Source organism: Myotis brandtii, unplaced genomic scaffold, assembly GCF_000412655.1.
Source record: "Myotis brandtii unplaced genomic scaffold, ASM41265v1 scaffold17, whole genome shotgun sequence".
In the NCBI taxonomy this organism is placed as follows: Eukaryota; Metazoa; Chordata; class Mammalia; order Chiroptera; family Vespertilionidae; genus Myotis; species Myotis brandtii.
The window spans coordinates 9,898,560-9,916,766 of record NW_005356259.1 but is presented as its reverse complement, the minus strand read 5'-3'; the positions used below and the strand labels follow the sequence as shown (position 1 = coordinate 9,916,766).

Below are 18,207 nucleotides of genomic sequence, written 5' to 3'. Positions count from 1 at the left end.
TGTGATCATATACTTTTTACAAGTATTTACCTCATCACAGCAAAACGTTACACTATCAGGGGTTCGAACAGACGTAGAGGAAATCAGCCATAGACGGGGGTGGTAATCCTGGCGGAAGCCGAGGGCATCTGGGATTCCTGGTTCCTGATCCAGGCGATCACCTGCATGGTGCAGGTGAAGTTTGTTGAAAGACACTTCAATAATATACTACTTTTTGTTTCTCTGTATTTCGGAATTCTCAGGATTTTACCAACAACTCGGGCCATTTTAGCAAATGTTTTTATGTTCTATATATTAATATATTCCTTCAACCTCTGAGTGAAGCTGTATTTTCGATGGTTGAATCCTGTTTTAATCTCCACCACACCTCCTTTACCACATGGATCGCTTTTCAATCTTCTTGAATCTATGGGAATCAAGAAAAGTACAAGGCTCTCTATAGTTTGTGTCTGTATCTCCACTCAACAACTGAGACACAAACAATCGATTCACCTGAAGGTTAGAAGTACTTTACTCAGTTTTCAAACTCTCACAATGCTTCACTCAGTCTTGCTGATGAAGTTCAAGCTTTTAAACAACACATATGTTAGGGCCAGTTTTCTTATAGTGGCTGAATGGCTAATTTACAACTGGGTTCTCGGTTCTGTTTTTCATCATGACCCTGCAAGGGACCAGACTCTCTGAAGTGGGTGGGAAGCGATCAGACTGGAGAAAACAGAGAAAACATAGAAAGAGACCTGTGAGAGTCTTGAATGGAAACATTTCAGAAACAACTGAATGGGATCTCTACTCTTTATGGAAGGCTACCCTCAACATGTTTGCACACCAGTAGCAACCCCTCCTCACATATACCTATATTTCACCTACAGATGGGTGAGAAGTGATTACCTATGATCCTATAATACTTTACGTAATTACCTGTAATTAAATTAGTGCAAGGTAAAAATAATTGACTTAAAATAATATAAAGTATTGATAACAATTACTAGGCTAAATAGCATTCTTTTTTTCATAAAAGGAAGTGTCATAGGCAACCAAGCGGCAAAAAGAGAATGGAGTGAGATGTGGTTAAGGGTACGTCCTTATAGCAATGAACGTCATTTGTATTATCCTTACTTCTTTGAATAAATTCTGATGACAGCCCTATTTCATTTCTTCATTCACTTTGGAGGCCAGATGGCATTAGAATCATTTACTTCACCTTGTTGTGCTTAATTACTACAATCAACACACTATTTTCCAAATTAATCATAACAAAGTAATTTCATTAGTAACACAGCAGGCTGTTGAATTATTAGCATCATAACAGTTTGCAAACAATTAAACTTTATTTGAACCTTAAAAATTTGCAGAGTGGAACATTATTGTAAGATCTAATGGCAATAGAGTACAAATTCAGTACAGTGCAAATAATCAAGCAAAATGCTATATAAAATATGACTTACAATCACCTTTGGAAAAAAAATAGCTCTCTAACTGTTCATAGAAAAACAAATAAAAGCTAAGCAAACATAATGAGAACATAGCAATTAGCACATTTTCTAACAAGCCATGTTGTTTAGATTCACATTAATTATATTATTATGATTTGAAGAGTGTGTGATATATTGTCAAGGGTGTAAGGCAAACTTTCTCCCTGGTAGTATACAGAAGATTTCACCAAATGAATATAAAGTTGTCATGAACTGAAAGCAATGATTACTTTTCCTGTCACTCCAATTTGAAATCTTGGTTTTCTTTCCTATCTCCCACCTGGATTCCAGTTAAAAAAGAACAAAGGCCAGAGGAGCTCAGGCAGAGGCCACACTAGATTTCTGGATCGCCACGTTCAAAGGGAGACTGTCTGGCTTGGAATCGCTGGTCATCCGTTGGCGAAGGACTCCCTCTCCTGGATTAACTGTAAAAGGAGGCAGCGAGGTTCTACACGCTCTACATTCTGCGGGGCTTTGGGCCCAAGTGGGGGAGGGCTTCTCAGTGGCTGGGTGTGCAATGAAAAGCTGCTGCCACCTACTGGCCCAGGGCTACAATCTTCACTGAAGCCAGAAGCAGGAAACCTGTGTCCACGCCACCAGCAAGTCCACGTTTTGTGGAAACCCACCACCGCTTTTGCTTTTCAACCTCTCGGGCTTCGAAAACCAGCCCAGTAGCCTCATCTCCGCTTGTCTTACTTTTCCCAAGATGATTTCACTCTACCCCAATGCTCTCTATTAGGACCATATTAACAAGTGCACAAATTCATATCTGAAAGCTTGAGCTCAACAATGTCTAATTTATATAAACTAGAGTTTACTCGAAATCCCTAAAATTAATATTCTTTAACATCTGAGATGACATGATCGTGGTGTTAAGGCGATAATGGTAGATATACACTCTGAAATAGTGCCTGTAAACAGTTTTATGTAAATAATGGGGGTTTTTAAATATCATCAGCTTGCTTGCATGGTCAGAACCTTTATCTTCATAAAGCAAAGATCCGAAAAGTTCAACAAGGTACGTGCTAATCAGTGATTCAATATGAGGAGATTATAGCTACTCCAAATAATCATCCGTTCAGCAGTACCTTGTGATATAAGAGCAGACCAGTACCTTGTAGGCACTTAAATTACCTTTGGTTTCAAATATACATGAACAGGTGTGACAGAATTCTGCAAGTCTTGCTCAGGTAGCGGGGCGTGGGACTCCACTGTCAGGCTGCTGCTGCCCCACATACCTGCTGGTGCGTGTGCTGCTGTGGTTCCCACACTGCTCCTTCCTCTGCCCTGAGCAATGCACGGCGGTGGGCTCCCTGCCCCAGCCGCGATCAGGCAGGAGACGGGGGCTGGGTCCACTCCTTACCTCGGAGCACTGAGATTCCTTATGCCCTTACGGTGGTGGAGAATGGGCGGTGGGTCGTATGAATTTTTTATTTTATTAAATTTAAACAAAGTGATGGTAGAAGATGCTGGCCAGCCCATCATCTGACCAGGGTATCTGCTATTGATACAGGACTTCACACAAACCACCGTTCCAGTCGGCGCGTGTTGTAGAAGGTGGCAGCACACTACCATTCGCAATTCGATCCTGTTTCCTTTCTTGTGGTGAGATTTAACATAAAGTAAACTCGCCAACTGTAAAATTCTTTCGGGAAAACATGTTACTTTTGTGTGGAAAATAAATACTGACATAAATCATCTATAAAGCTTTAATAATGCTTTATTCTTTAAGGCTTTACTAAAGCATCTACCAAAAATTTCTACGATATCTTCAGTTTAAATTTCTATGGAAATTATATATTATAGTCTACAAAAATAACTGACGGCCAATATTGAGAGAAGTTGTAACTCATTCCAGAAGTAGCAGTGACTACATGGAACATATAAAATAGTGCTGAATTCTTCACACCAATCAAATGAGTAAGTAAAAACTACAATTATTTCTTTGCAAAATAGCAACAGGTCTAAGTGTACAGCTTGTATCTAATTTGCATTAATATCCTTCATTTAGTTTCACATCAGAGGGATGCTATGAATGCAGAAAGTAATGAAGACGCAGGATGCTCAACAAAACAAAGAAAGGTTATGAGCTGCTGCTCATGCCTCCCCGGCGGGTCTGATTCCACAGCCTTTGCAGAGTAGCAGGAGACCGACCCCTCCTCGGCTGCGGGCAGAGGGGAAAGTTCATTATCATTTTTTTCTTCGACCAAAACGTTGATCTTTCCTGTTTAGGAAAAAATTACATTTTTTTAGCCAAGGAAAAATGAATGTTTACTCAGCCTTCTTTCTGTCAACTGGGCTCCTCAGAAAGGCCATAAAAAGTGGTATTTTACTAAAGAGGAGGAGGTTTGGATTATCCCAGGGACTTTCTCTTAATAATCTATTTCCAAAGTAAATTCTACAAAATTATTTTAAAAATTGAACCAGACTCCTTTTTAAAAAGAAGAAAATGATTTGGAAGCATAATCTCCATGTTATCAGAAAACTACCAAGACTCAGAAAAAGGCAAAGACTCATAATGCAGAGACCAAGAGAACATATGAGCTATTACAGAATATTGGATTAAAATGTACTTACCCAGGACTCTCAGATATCATACATCTCCATTATGTAGGCTTTCGGCACCAAGCCAATGGCTCCCTTCATTTCTCCTACCCACCAGCCATATCTATTGTATTCCTAATTGAAAACAATATGCAATATTAACCTTTAGGCTGGTGGAAGTACAATGTCCTTTGTGTGCAACTTCTGAGAAATGTTATTTCTTTTTATAAAGTTACAAGAGCTTGAGCTGCAAATTGAAACATTTTCATCTTTTTTTGTTCCTGGACACTTTAAAAATGCGGCTAGGCAAAGATTTAAATTAAAGTATAAGACAAAGCCTGTTTATTACTGGGTGTAGAACACAGAAACAGTCACTTATAAGAACCTAACAAGTGAATCAACCTCCCTCCCTGTTTCCCTCCCTCCCTCCTTCCCTCTTTCCCTCCCTCCTTCCCTCTTTTCCTCTCTCTTCTCTGCTAGGGGCTGCAGGGTCACAGCCAGGATCCTTTGGATACTACCTTTGCCTTCAAGAAGCTTACCATCTAGCAAGGATAGAATTTATTTTTCACAATAAACTACTTAATTCCTACTTAAACTCTTATGACCAAAAATGATTTAGAATATAGAGGTATGCCTCTTCTTAAGAAAATCTTGTATAAGCACATAGACATTTTAAACAGACAAATTAGAGAAAATAAGGAAACACTAATAACGCGTACCCTCAATTCTTTATAAAACCATTCACAAAAGGGCTCCTTTAAGAAAGCTTCCCTAAGGCATCTGTTGTCTTTTATTGATCATAAACTACAATAGATAAAGGATGGGGAGAAGGAATTTAAAGATGGTGTTAGATTCTCCCTTACAGTAGAAGATTAATGGGAAATAAAAGTATCCCAAGTTATAAAGGCGAAATATTAACCCAGCTGTAAAAGAGAGTGAGTGAAGGGCCACCTTGCCTTTACCTTGTCCTGTGAGATAGGCCTGCACCTCCGCTCCTCCCCTTTGCCTCCACGGCAGACACACCACTGCTTTAGGCACCGTGAGCACTCTGTAACCAGTCTCATAGGTCTGCCAGGTTGACTAATGTACTTTTATCTCAAACTTATTTATGTTTCGTGAGAAAAACAAAGTAAAATGAATTACAAGTTTCAAGAATAATATCTTTCCAAAGCAATACTCTACAAAAGCATTGGAGGACCCAAATTTAATTTTTCCTAAAGATAAATTTTTAAAATCAATCCCCAAAGTAATTCAATAGGCTATGATTTTCCAACATCTGAGTCCCAGATAAATGGGTCGCATGTGGGAGGGAATGTTAATCCAGGCACAGACTTAGCATCTGTACTGATTAGGATGCCACTGACCGTCAGAAAGGAAAATCACAGTTCTTCAGTACAAATGCAGCAGCTTTAAGTGTGTACTGATACGCAGTCTATCGATAGATTATGGGGCTAAGTCTACATGTGCTTTTTGAACTGTGACGTACCAGAATGAGGTTTACTCAAAGAACAGGGTGGAAGGAGAGGGGACAAAGGCTTCTGATTCTAACGAGAGCACATCTGGCTCATGATTTGAAGTTTAAAAGTTCTCTGATAGTGTGAACTTAGTGGACAAAACTGCCTAAGAAACGGACATAGTCTGATGCCCAGAACTCAATGGTGATGACTATCATGTATGTAGGCTGTATTTATCAGAAGAAAATACCAACTTACTGAAAGCTAAGATTAGCAACCATTATACCCTAATAGGTACCTAATAAAACTGCCCTTTTCAATTTTTAAGGCAATGAGTACAATTAGAGCCTACTGCTTAACAAAACAAACGTATTTAACCTTTCAGAGGCCAAAGTCTTACCTTGTAAAATCTCAAAATAGATGGTTAATAGGGTAAACGTAAGTGTGAGAACTCTGACCCAACACCCGTCTGTTTTTCCAACTGATTATTGGAAGGAGTGAAGAAATTAAGGCCCGAAAGGACAGGCACAGAACACATGCAGTGAGAGGCATATCATGACCCAAACCTGCTTTCAGAGAAGAGCCCACAATCTGGCTCTCAATGTTTAGATTCCAATTACAAACCAGAACGTTTATAATGTTCTGCTGTGGTTATAACCTGTGCTCTCAGTTAAAGATATAGTATTGTTCCCAAGAAGCTGACTCACACTCAAATTTAAGAAATTGATTTCCAACAAATCACTTCAACAAAGGACCTATGGCATTCTTCACACGTGAGAGAATTCTGCCTGACAGTAACGGGTAGGATTCATTAAGTGGGAAACACGGTAGTAAACAGCAGGGAGGAGCTTAGCCAGCTGTAAACAGGTCTCTTAAAGGAAACATTCCAGGGGGAAAAAAAAATAAAGTTCTAGACTGAAATCCTCTTAAATGCTTCACTTAATTAATTTAAAATGATTGAAAACCATATGAAATACACACCTCATAAAAGTACTCTAAAATATCACAGGTTTAAATCAGAAAAAGGTAGAAATAAAAAACCAGAGTGTTTATTACTTTGCATTTGTAAAGGATCCCATATAATACTCCTGTGTGGAATTAAGAGGTAAGATAAAATACAGTGAGGTAAAAATCTAGTAGGCAAATTTATGGGTTTACACCGCGGCCGCAAGAGCACGTCGACAAGACTGCAAACACAGAAGCTGTTACTTTTATCATTACCATCCTCTGTATGAGCCTCCTGAGCAACATGAATCCCAATTAAACCATTTGCAGCCGATAAAAGGGGAGGAAGATGCTTCTTGGAGTACAGTATTCTCAACTTCAGCCTGAAGATTCACTATCATACGAGGCTGCCTTTGAAGAAGGAAATCGGCCTTTCTCTGCCTTCCCCCAAACAAATGTGATTCTGAATGATAGATTACTTACAGTGGGAAATAATACAATCCACACAATCTCGTCTTGCAGTCCACATACTGAGTATAGATAGGATTGTTCTAAAAGTCACAGGTGGGTCATTAAAAAACACAGCAACTCTCAAGCCTGATCTTGTTCATAAACAAAAAATAAAGAGACAGAACCATAGCAGACTGCCATCTGAATCTCTGAAAAGTTAGGAAGCGTCATGTCATCTCATGGCTCACGAGAGCTCAGGTACAAGAAGATCTGCCATCTGGTATCCCTCACCCTCCTCGGCTCTTAACATCAACTGAAATGCTAGCATAGGCCAGTGACTGCACTTCAGCAGGACTGATAAAATAATGAAGAGTCCTTTAATCTACAGGAAACCATTCTAGTCAATTTATAAGAAATATTGCATCCCTTTGTAGGACGTGTAATTATTTTCTATTAATCATGTGCTATAAAGCTACATTATGCGGTTATTCTGTTATCACTGGGAAGGGGCCTGCAGTCAGCTTCTGACAATGTTAGGTAATTACTGACACAAAGCTTCTTTCTCTTCCTGTAGTAATGCCTTCGCGATCCAGAGGTGTAGGGATGCTGATTGTCTGAAAACTGCGCTCAAATGGAATTCAATATCTGCCACATGGATGGCTTCGAGGCGAAATGTGATGTGGCAGTCAAAGCAAAAAGCCCAGCGCCCAGTAATCCGCGGGAATCATCGTAGAGCCGCCCCGAACAGTTGTGATCTAACTCCTGTTTTCAATTTTCACACCATTACAATCGCTTTCATTACTTTTATTGTGTAGTTAAAATTTTAGGCCTAGATTAATAGGTATTCAGCAATAGATTAAAATGATTGAGTAGTAAGGTAGGAAAAAGGCCCTAGTTTTGATAGAGTGAAACGGGGACCTGAGCCAGCACCATAGTAGACGTATGTCCGTGTTCACTCACTGACTGAATCCCGGTCTGTGCATGTGTTATTTCACACTCACAGGAGGCCCAACACTTACTACTTAAACCCTTTGCAGCGCCATGACTCTCATTTTTCAAGTATGCTAATCGACTTTCGGCTAACCATAAGGTAAAGGAATGGTGCCTAACAGAAACCTGAAACACCAATAAGATGCTGTGATGTGCTACTCCTTTCAGAAATTAGTTACCAATCTGTTTGAAAGCGACAGGTGTTCGAAAGGCCATTTCTTCAAACATATATCTCTCTTCTAACTATTCCCTGTGATATTTTCCATTTCTCAAATTATTCATACACACGGTAATAGTATGAACATTAGATAACGATTTAAAACAGGGAGAACCTTTCTTCAGGTTACCTCTTTCAAGAACTTCCACCATCTCCCCACGTGCTGACTGCTGGCAGGGTGGGGGAAGCCACGCTAGGAGGCCACAGGCAGTGCACCGAGGAGCTAGTGGAAGGTCTTGAGCAGCAGAGTAAGCTGACAAAGGCAGTTCCCGAGATGAACAGAGAGGCAGAACTGATGCCGCAACAATCCAGGTGAGGTGAGGAGGCCTGAGCAAGTGTGGTGACGGCTGGCATGGAAGGGGTGGGTGAGCCTGGGGGCAGTTATCAGTCATGTGTTGGTTGGTGAAATACACCGAGTACCAAGGCCACCTTCTACTGAGCCTGATTTGATCTTTCTTTGCCGACAGTACCTATGAATCATCAAGTGAAGTCTCCTTTCATCACCACTTACCATATCAATAGATGCCGAAAAGGGATTCGATAAAATCCAGCACCTATTTATAGTAAAAACTCTTGGCAAAGTGGGAATAGAGGGACTATACATTGGCATAAGAAAAGCCATATGTGACAAACCCACAGCCAAAATCAGACTCAACTGGCGAAAACTAAAAGCGTTATCCTTAAGATTGGGAACCAGACAGGGATGTGCACTTTTACCACTCTTTTCAACATAGTACTGGAAGTCCTAGCCACAGCAATCAGACAAGAAGAAGAAATAAAAGGCCTCCAAACTAGAAAGAAGTAAAACCATCATTATTTGCAGATGACATGATACTGTATATAGAGAATACTAAAGATTCCACCAAAAACTACTAGAACTGATAAATGAATTCAGTAAAGTAGCAGAATACAAAATAAAAATCCAGAAAACAGTTGCATTTTTAATCACCAATAATGAACTACCAGAAAGGGAAACTAAGCAAACAATCCCATTTGCAACTGCATAAAAAACAAACTACCAACTCACCTAGAAATAAATTTAACCAAGGATGTAAAAGACCTGTACTCAGAAAATTATGACACTGAAGAAAAAAACTGAAGACAATACAAATAAGTGGAAGCATATACTGTGTTCATGGATAGGAAGAAATCACTAAAATATCTATACTACTCAAAGCAAGCTATAGATTCAGTCCAATTCCTGTCAAGATACCAAGGACACATTTCACAGAACTAGACTAAATGTTCCAAAAATTTATATGAAATATCAAAAGAACCTGAATAGCCACAGCAATCCTGAGAAAGAACAAAGTTGGAGGGATCATGCTACCTGATATCAAACTATAATACAAGGCCATAGTAATCAAAACAGCATGATATTGGCATAAAAACAGACATGCACTATAAATAATACCTTGTCTAAAGAGCTTACATGCCACCAGCAGAAATAAATATATCTGTCTCCTGCAGAACTGGGAGCAAATAATGCCAGTTCTTTGAAGAAATGAGTTCAGTTGAACTTACTCTAAGTACCGAGGAGGTCAAGACAGGGCCCAGCAATGGGGAAACCGTGTGGCAGGTGAAAGGGACAATCGACTGGGTGTTCAGCTCCTTCCCATTCCTGTGGTTATTTTCTCGGACGACCCAGCTCTTACTAACTAGGTATGCGACCTTGGGCAATGCCCAAGTCCTTTCAGGATGATTTTTTGTTCTGTATACCTCACTCCTTGAGACCCCACAATAATCCAGTTACATATTTGATGTAAATCAATAAGTCCAATTATTATATATTTGGACCTCATAGAGTGAAATCTGTTGTTATATTTACTACAAAATTTTTGTGTTGAGGGCATTACCTGCCACTGTTTTACTTATTATATAAAGTGGTTGAGGTCAGATAATCAGTGAACATTCTGGAAATTCATGATAATTTTTTTTTAAGTAGCCAGTACTGGGGAAAAACCTAGATCTGTCCTTTATGATTAAGAGAAGTTATTAGTTCCCCGTCTCTCCCTTTTTTAGTTTGGTTTCCAAGAAGCTCAGGGTGGAGTTGGAAGCTCAAATGCACAAACTCCATTGTGTCTTAAGGTCTCCACAGGAGTCGTCCTTTTTTCTTTATCCTCCCCCCGCCCCACCCCCCATAATCTTGAGCCTCGAGATTTCCTCACCTCTACAGTGAAGGGCTAGCACTAAGGTTCTGCTAATTCCCTGATTCTAATTCTTTTTAATAAGTTCAGTATTATTTCCCATTTTAACTGCATTTTCATAACATATTAAACATCTATCTGCCATATGTTGGTATTGGAGATACAAAAACTTAGGACACACTGTCTACTTCAAATTCAGAGCTGAGAGAGATCGAGCCATGGCCCACGTAGGTGTGAAGCAGACAGAGAAAGGCTTTAGGGCCAGACCTGCGCTGATTCCAGGAGAAACTGCTTGCTAGCTGGTATCCTCAGGCCATTTGCATAGTGACCCTACTGAGCATCGGTTTCCTCATCTGCCCAATTGCACCACATACTTCACGGGGTTAGCTTAGGAATCGGACAAGCGAAAGCATATTGCGTGCCTAGAGCAGCATATTGTAGGTATGCAACAGATACTTTTTCTTTTTAAAATTTGTATTGTTGACAGTATTACAGATGCTGTAATATTTTTAAGTAGCCACTTCCCTCTTTTGCCCCCCTCCACCCAACCCCTGCCTCACCCCAGGCCTTCATCACATCACACTATTGTCTGCGTCCATGGAAGATGCATATATGCATATAAGTTCTTTGGTTAATCTCTTCCCATCCCCCCACCACCTCCTCTCCATGTATCCATGTCTCTGGCCCTATTTTGATCCATTTCTTCCCTCTCCCTCCCTATTAATTGCTGTAGCAAAAACCAGGGCAACAAAAAATAAAGTATTTTGGAGAGCAATCTAAGGCAGTCCGACTGTCATGGGAACTCTCTGTCCTGCTCGGCCGAAGGGAATCTGACCTTAAAGGAATGAGCAGGGAGACATCTCAAAGGAGTAACAATGTGCCACGAATACGTGGAAGGAGTTCCTAATTTTTTTTGGGGGGGGGGGGGGGGGGCATAAGCGATCATGGATTTTTAAATTTAGGATTTTTAAAAAATGATCAGCAGAGTGTGGTGGGGTTTTTTTTAGGTGTTTTTGTTGTTGATTTGCTTGTGGCAAACGCTTGCTCCTTCCTTATAGAATTCAATCACATACTAGTAGGCCCTGCAACCAGCAGCTCCCGGCCTCTCTGACGCCACCTCTGGTTTCTCCTCCACCTCTCAGCCACTGCAGGGGCTCAGCCCGCCAGCTGCCTTCCTGCACACCGTCCCCCTTCACCTGTCAGCACGGTCCTGGACCAGGCCCTCCGCTGTACGCAAGAGAAAAGAGGGAAGCACTCGCGCATGCTGTTTGCTAGGGGATGAGAGGGGTCCCAGGAGGGAACCAGGCCGTCGGACGTGGTGCTGTCTCCACAGACTGCACATCTCTCCTCGGAGAGGTGGGTGTGAGCCAGCAGGTCTGCACGGCCCCAGCCTCACTGGGCCCCAGAGGGCAACCTCCCTATTGGCAGCACAGGAACTAGATGCCACCACACCCCAACAATGGCAGCTACAAGTACCATGACTCTCCGTTCTCCTTCTCCCTCCGAAAGGCTACAAGGTGGGACGGCCTGCTGGGGAGCAGCCTGCGGCCAGCGCTGTGTCCTACATGGAGGTGTCCTGGTTACCCCCCAGCGGGTGGCTATGCTATTTGTGGCCAGTGGGTCAGATGGTCACACAGGAAAAACGAAGCTGAAAAGTAACCCAGTGTCGCCCTCTGCCAGGAGAGCTCAGCAAGACTCTCCTTTTATTTTACTTTCCTGGTAGGTTTGGAGCCAAGAAAAGCTCTAAGTGACTGAATCTTGACATTTTCACAATGAGAAGCAAATGATCCCAATTCGCCAGTCCTTGGAAAAAGTCACAAACAAATGGGAAAAGCATCAATGCTTGGAATTCCGACCAAAGCACCGTAAAAAATACTAATGACAACAAAAATTTTAGAAGCTCTTTTACTGTACATTAGTGAACAGTGTCAACCCTCCATTTCCTGTCTCTGACTCCATAAAACATTTTTCAAAAAGCTGCAAAGCTCAAGTCACATGCCCTCGACTAGATAAAATATCCCAGGATTCCTGACTCTCGTGCTTTCCTGCTAATGCCAGACGAAGTTCATGCCTCCTTCCTGCTGAAGCGTAGCTCTCCTGTCATTAGGTCTCTAAAACTAATTTATTGCTTTAAAAGTAAGAATAGGAATGTGGTTAGCAATTTACCGATGAGCACAGATTGAAAGATAAACTAAGGGAGGATGTAAAATCCAGAACAGCAAGTAGAATAGCATACCAGAGAGGTATGCAGGGCCACGAACATGCCTGTAGCTATCTACCCTGGATCCTGCTATTAAAATCATAAAAATTCACAAACACAGTTCTAGGGAAATACTATTAAGGATGAGAAGATGTCCATGTTGAAGGTGGTAATACAATTGAAGTGCAAATTGGTAAGAGAATTTAGCATGATTTTAAACAACCCAATTCCTTAAAAAAATTAAAAGATTTTCTACTCAAAAATGATTTTTCCCCCTTTCAAAGGAATCTGAAACCTGGCCTTGTTTCAGAGTTGATTCACTAACAAGGCAGTTGTCATTAAAATGACAAATCCCAGTTTTATCCACCCCAGAAAAAGTGCTCTATTTGGGGGTTGGGGGGATTTCTAAATCTCCACTGAACTATTGAAATATATAAAGTATTTATTTTAACACATAAAAAAAACCCAGCAGCAACCCTTATGAAAAGAACTGTACGCAAAACGCTATGACCGGCTCGCTTTTTTAGGCAAGCAGTATTTAGATTTATTATTAGCGAGGTTCAAAGGTTAAAACTAAGAAAATGCGGGACTCTTGGAGGGAGGAGCTAGCGCAGCCAGGGATCATGTGACAGCTGCTATTGGAAAATGTTAAAAAGGCAAAGGGGGAGGACGGGGTATCTGTCTACTCTCCTTCCTTTACTGCAGCATTTGATTTTCACCAAAAATTTAAAAAGAAAGGCTAAGATGTGTACAACTCTCAGAAGAGGCCCCAAAGAAATAAATCAGCCCCAGGCTGACGGAGCACAGCTGACACCCATCACGGCTTCCTTGCAAAGACAGAAGAAGGCTGCATTTAAAAATGAAACCACATCTCTGTAGTGAATTTCAATGAAGACAGCCTAATCGCAAACCAGTTAGATCTTTTCCTGTCACTACACTTACAAAATTAAAACACTCTTTATTATAATGTGGGCCATTTTGTTTCATGATTCATTTAAATGTTTATTTATATGGAAAGAATACATTTTTCTTAAACTATCTTGTGTTGCCTTTTTTACAAAAGTATTTCCAGAACTTACAACCTTCCAGAAGGCAAGGCAAACAGAGATAATTAAATGTTGCAAATTATACATCAGTTAATTATTAAAAGCAAGTTATGTATCTTTAAAATCTTTTAAAGGGTGTTATTAGAAAAGTTGTGGCTTTAATTTCTTTATAAAGTATACATTTTCTATGTCTCCATAAATATTGTGTTAGACTCCTTAAAATGTATTCTTCCTTATGTATACAATTTTTACATTTAATTCAGAATGATGAAAAAATTTCATGATTAATGCTAATATTTTATTGACATGAGATACGAAAGTAATAGCCCATGGCTGGATTTAAAGTTGGATTTATGACATCATTTTGATTGTGCACATTAGCTGCAATTACCTGCACCACTCATTCTGAGCCACTAGATGGTGTAACAAATAGATTAAAAACAGTAACATTGCATTCCATGATCAGGACATCTAAATAGAACTCTGAGAAAGACTAAACAAATTTCTAGGCATATAACAATGCTAGTGATTTCTATACTAACTCTAATTTTTAAAAATCTATCAATATATATGTGATCAGCTCTACTTTGATCTAGAAACAAACCCCTTTGAGCAATTTTTCACTCTCTCCTACTAAGGGCCTTGAGTTCTGAATTTACAGTAATGCCAAGAATTTAAATTGCTGTCATCATTCATATATTAAGTGAACTTATGATATTCACTTATGGTCTATGTTTGCCAAGTTTTGATAAAAACTGGAAGGCCAAACCAAATAAAAATTTAGTCTCCAGAGATTCCAATCTGAACTTGCCCAAAGAAAAGTGGAAGAGTCATTCTTCACAAACATATACTCACCCTTAAAGCAACCAGACAACCAACTGCCGGAACAACCATCAAGGGCCCAGAATTAGTCCAAATTCCTTAGAGGGAGAGCTAAGTGTCCTTTATTCTCACCCTCACTGAGATACCTCTGGTAGATTCCACTAGGTGCACAGCTGGGTAAATATGGACAGCCACTCAGCCGATGGTGGTGATGTGTGTAATAGCCCCTAGGCCGGACCACCACTAACCTGGGCTCTACCATCAGGCTTCACAGACAAAATTACAATCTCCACAAAACAGTTTTGGGAGCACTGGAATTACCTCCCCGGGAATCCTAGAAGTGTAGCACACATATATGATTATCTTTTTAATTTCATATTAACAGGAAATGGTTTCGAAGGCAATGGGAGGACTGAGACCCGCCCATGGAGACGCTGCCTGTTTCACAGCCCCTCCTGGAGGCTGGTACTCCGAGGCTTCCAGCAACAAAGACAACCTGGTTCAGAGAGACGACTTTAAGAACAGACCCACCTGGGCTTCATGAGTTTCACATTTTACCATCTATAATAATAAAAGTGTAATATGCTAATTAGACCTGACATCCTTCCGGACAAAGCTGGCGCTGCAAGGGAAGCCTGGGTCCCAGGTGCCTGCTGGTGGCTCTAGGGAAGCCCGCGTCCCGGGTGCCAGAGGGAAGCTGGTGCCGGCAGCGGGGGGAAGGAAGGCCTACTCTTGCATGAATTTCATGCATTGGGCCTCTAGTAGGAATATAATGGACATCTGCCATTTGCTCCTCTAATATGAGATTCCAAGTGAAAGCTAATCAACCTTTTAATTTTATACACAATTGCAGCTAAATTAGGTGAAAGAAGCTGTGAGCTAAGTAAATTTGAGGAATGATGCCAAGGAAGTTTGTCAAGAACTGAAACTAGCCTGGCCGGTGTGGCTCAGTGGTTGAGTGGCGACCTATGAACCAGGAGGTCACGGTTCGATTCCCAGTCAGGGCACATGACCAGGTTACGGGCTCGATCGCCAGTGTGGGGCATGCAGGAGGCAGCCGATCAATGATTCTCTCTCATCATTGATGTTTCTATCTCTCTCTCCCTCTCCTTTCCTCTCTGAAATCAATAAAAATAAACATTTTTAAAAAGAACTGAAACTACTCAGTTTGGTTCCTATATTAAGTAATTAACTCAAAAAACTGTTGTCTTAACTCAGGCAATGAAGTGCTTAATAATAGGCTGAAGGCAAGAGTTGTGATATGGCCATCTAGAGCTTCCCAGAACTGAAAATGTCTTTCAAAAATATATATTAAAAAATCTCACACTAATGAGCAGAGGACTGAGAAATAAAATATAACTCTTAGCTTTGGGCACCTCAACCAGCAATTATCACAGTTGGCTATATGTATTTACTCACCAAATATTTCCCCCAATAATCTACAAGTGGTCATATCGTATTTCTTTTGCATTCCTGGTGCTTAGAATGGGACCTGGCCCATTATAGGTACTTTATGATGGTTTCAAATTAAACACAAGGATGAAAAGAAGGGGGAGAGAGAGGGAGGGAGGAGGAAAAAAAGAGAGAGGGATGGAAGAAGGAAGGAAGATACAAGCACAAGATGAAAACAGCAGAGAGCCCTGGTCTGGAAGTCAAGATGCCTTGTGAAGTACAGGCTCTGGCACTCTCTTGACCCAAGTCCCTTACCTGTAAAAACCACAAACAGATAGACGATCCCTAAGATCCCTCGCTCAATCGTTCTATGACTCTCCTTGACCCAAGTCCCTTACCTGTAAAAACCACAAACAGACAATCCCTAAGATTCCTCGCTCTATCGTTCTATGACTCTCTGCTATGGTTTTATGCACCAGCCAACAAATGTTAAAATTCTCTTCTGTATCTAACAATCATAGCATCTTTCTGAAAAGTCCAAAATATTTCTCTAATCAAGAAACCACATTCAATTCCTAGGCTTATGTATTACACAACATTTTCATACTTATAGTTTCCATGTGTCATCTGTTTCTAAAATCGCCTCATAAAGGAGACTGAAGGGGGTATTTTTTAACCCCCACCTAACAGTAGGGAAAGTTAAAACATGAAGATTAAGGGGGCTCACTCACGTCATTAGAAGTGTAATCACAAAAAGAAACTCTTAGATCGAAGGACAGAAAGATTTTGAATAATCCAGTATCTTAAAGAGGCACAGACATGATTTTTCATATATAAAGATGAGTTCATGCAACGTACTTTGCTATTATGTTTACAAATACAATTATGTTAAACTTAAAAAAAGAATTACCTAAACCCGTCTGAGTAGAAAAGCATTGCTCTTAAATTGTCGGAACACCCCACGTATTTACATAAAGATGAAAAGCTTATTCTATAAACACGGTGTTTCCAGTAGTGAATGGCAGGCAAAATCAGAATAAGCACACAGAAGAATAAAGAGGAAGAGGAAAGAAAAACATAATAAATAACCTAATACCTTACAATGTTAACTTGCACATAAGTATATTGTTTCTGGAGAAGGCAGTGTGGATGGGAGCCAAAGGCTCAAGTGATAGGTAAACACACTGCTAAGTTGAATCCTGTTATCTGATTGTGTTTAAATTTTGATTATATTTCACTTGACAAAATAATTAATTATTGTGAACTCCCGATTGTTAACAAGGACCTAGAAGAATTCCGATTGGCACTTTCCCCAGGGTTGCGATCCAAATGCATAACAATCTAGTTGTGTAGTCACCCTTTACAGCTGTCATTCTCGGGTGTCTTCTTACCTTGCTCAGAATGTAAATCACATCCCCACGTTTAAATGACAACTCGTCAGAAAGAGCACCTGTGCAGTCCCACAAACCCTGGTAAAAGTTAGCGTAATCGGTGCTTTTGTCTCCTAGGAAGAAGAGAGAGAAAACATGAGTTAGGGCTTTCATGCAGTGGGCCCTCATTCAAAAATGAACCAAGAGAAAGGAAGGGGCCACCCCAAACCACCACAATATTCTAAAAAATTCACTCCTCAGAGAACATTTTTATTCCCTCCATACAAGAATCCTACTTCTACTGTCATCTAATTAAGGTCCATTTTCCAAAAGACCTGATGTTGAATGTCTGTTTTTTCTCTTTCTCTTGATTTGTTGTTCCCCTAAAACCTGTAATTGCACTGTTTTCTCATCAAACCAGCACCTAAAAGTGACTTCCCACTTGTTTTACAGACGAACCTCAGCCCCTTGGCAACATGCTTTGAAGATGAGACTCACACTGCACAGTGAGCAACAGCCACGAGACGTGAGAGACACACTGTGTGCGAAGTAACCGCCTTTACGGAATCGGGGCACTTCAGACAAACGATGATAACAAAGGAGCTCAGGTGCAAATCTAACCCAAACTCGGGGACGCTTTTTTAAAAATCCTAAAACCGAAAGCTAGTTTCAGGAAAAGGATAAAGTGGAAATAATACGAAGGGTAACTCCAGCTCTTCTCTTTGGGGACTTGTGGACCCAAAGCCTCTCAAAGTTATTTTACAAATATTTTAGCAACTTAGACATTGTCAGTCCTGAAGCTGCATTTCTCAAGATGCCTGTCAGCCCCAGTTTAGGACATTAGGCTCTGAATAAACATGCAACATACACTGGAGTTATCAGCTCATCCTTCTAACAGCATAAGCACAATGGATGTGATGTGCTCAAGCTGCCATACAGACCATTAACTGATTGATTATTTAGCGCTCTCCGCTCTGTAATACCACAATAAACCGGGTAATAAATGCTTTGTCACTTATACAATGTGGCGCTCCTGAAACACAGCACAGAGTGAAGTACACTGGGTGCTTTTGTTACACAGAGAACTGCTTCCTGTTTTTAATTTCATGATAATTGAGTTTTGATGAGTTAACGCAAAAAGAATGCAAGCAAAGAGAA

General features: G+C 40.5%; 1 protein-coding gene across 1 annotated transcript in view; it reads right to left on the bottom strand.

Annotated features, from left to right (window-relative positions):
- Positions 1 to 1,291: 1,291 nt before the first annotated feature.
- Positions 1,292 to 18,207, bottom strand: part of SKAP2 (src kinase associated phosphoprotein 2) — a 152,924-nt gene continuing 136,008 nt past the window's right edge. The window contains exons 11-13 of the mRNA XM_005862971.2: positions 17,071 to 17,183; positions 4,050 to 4,151; positions 1,292 to 3,696 (exon numbers count right to left, since the gene is read on the bottom strand). Coding sequence (XP_005863033.1) covers positions 4,059 to 4,151; positions 17,071 to 17,183 — 206 coding nt within the window. The 3' untranslated portion in view covers positions 1,292 to 3,696; positions 4,050 to 4,058. The remainder of the gene's footprint in view (positions 3,697 to 4,049; positions 4,152 to 17,070; positions 17,184 to 18,207) is intronic.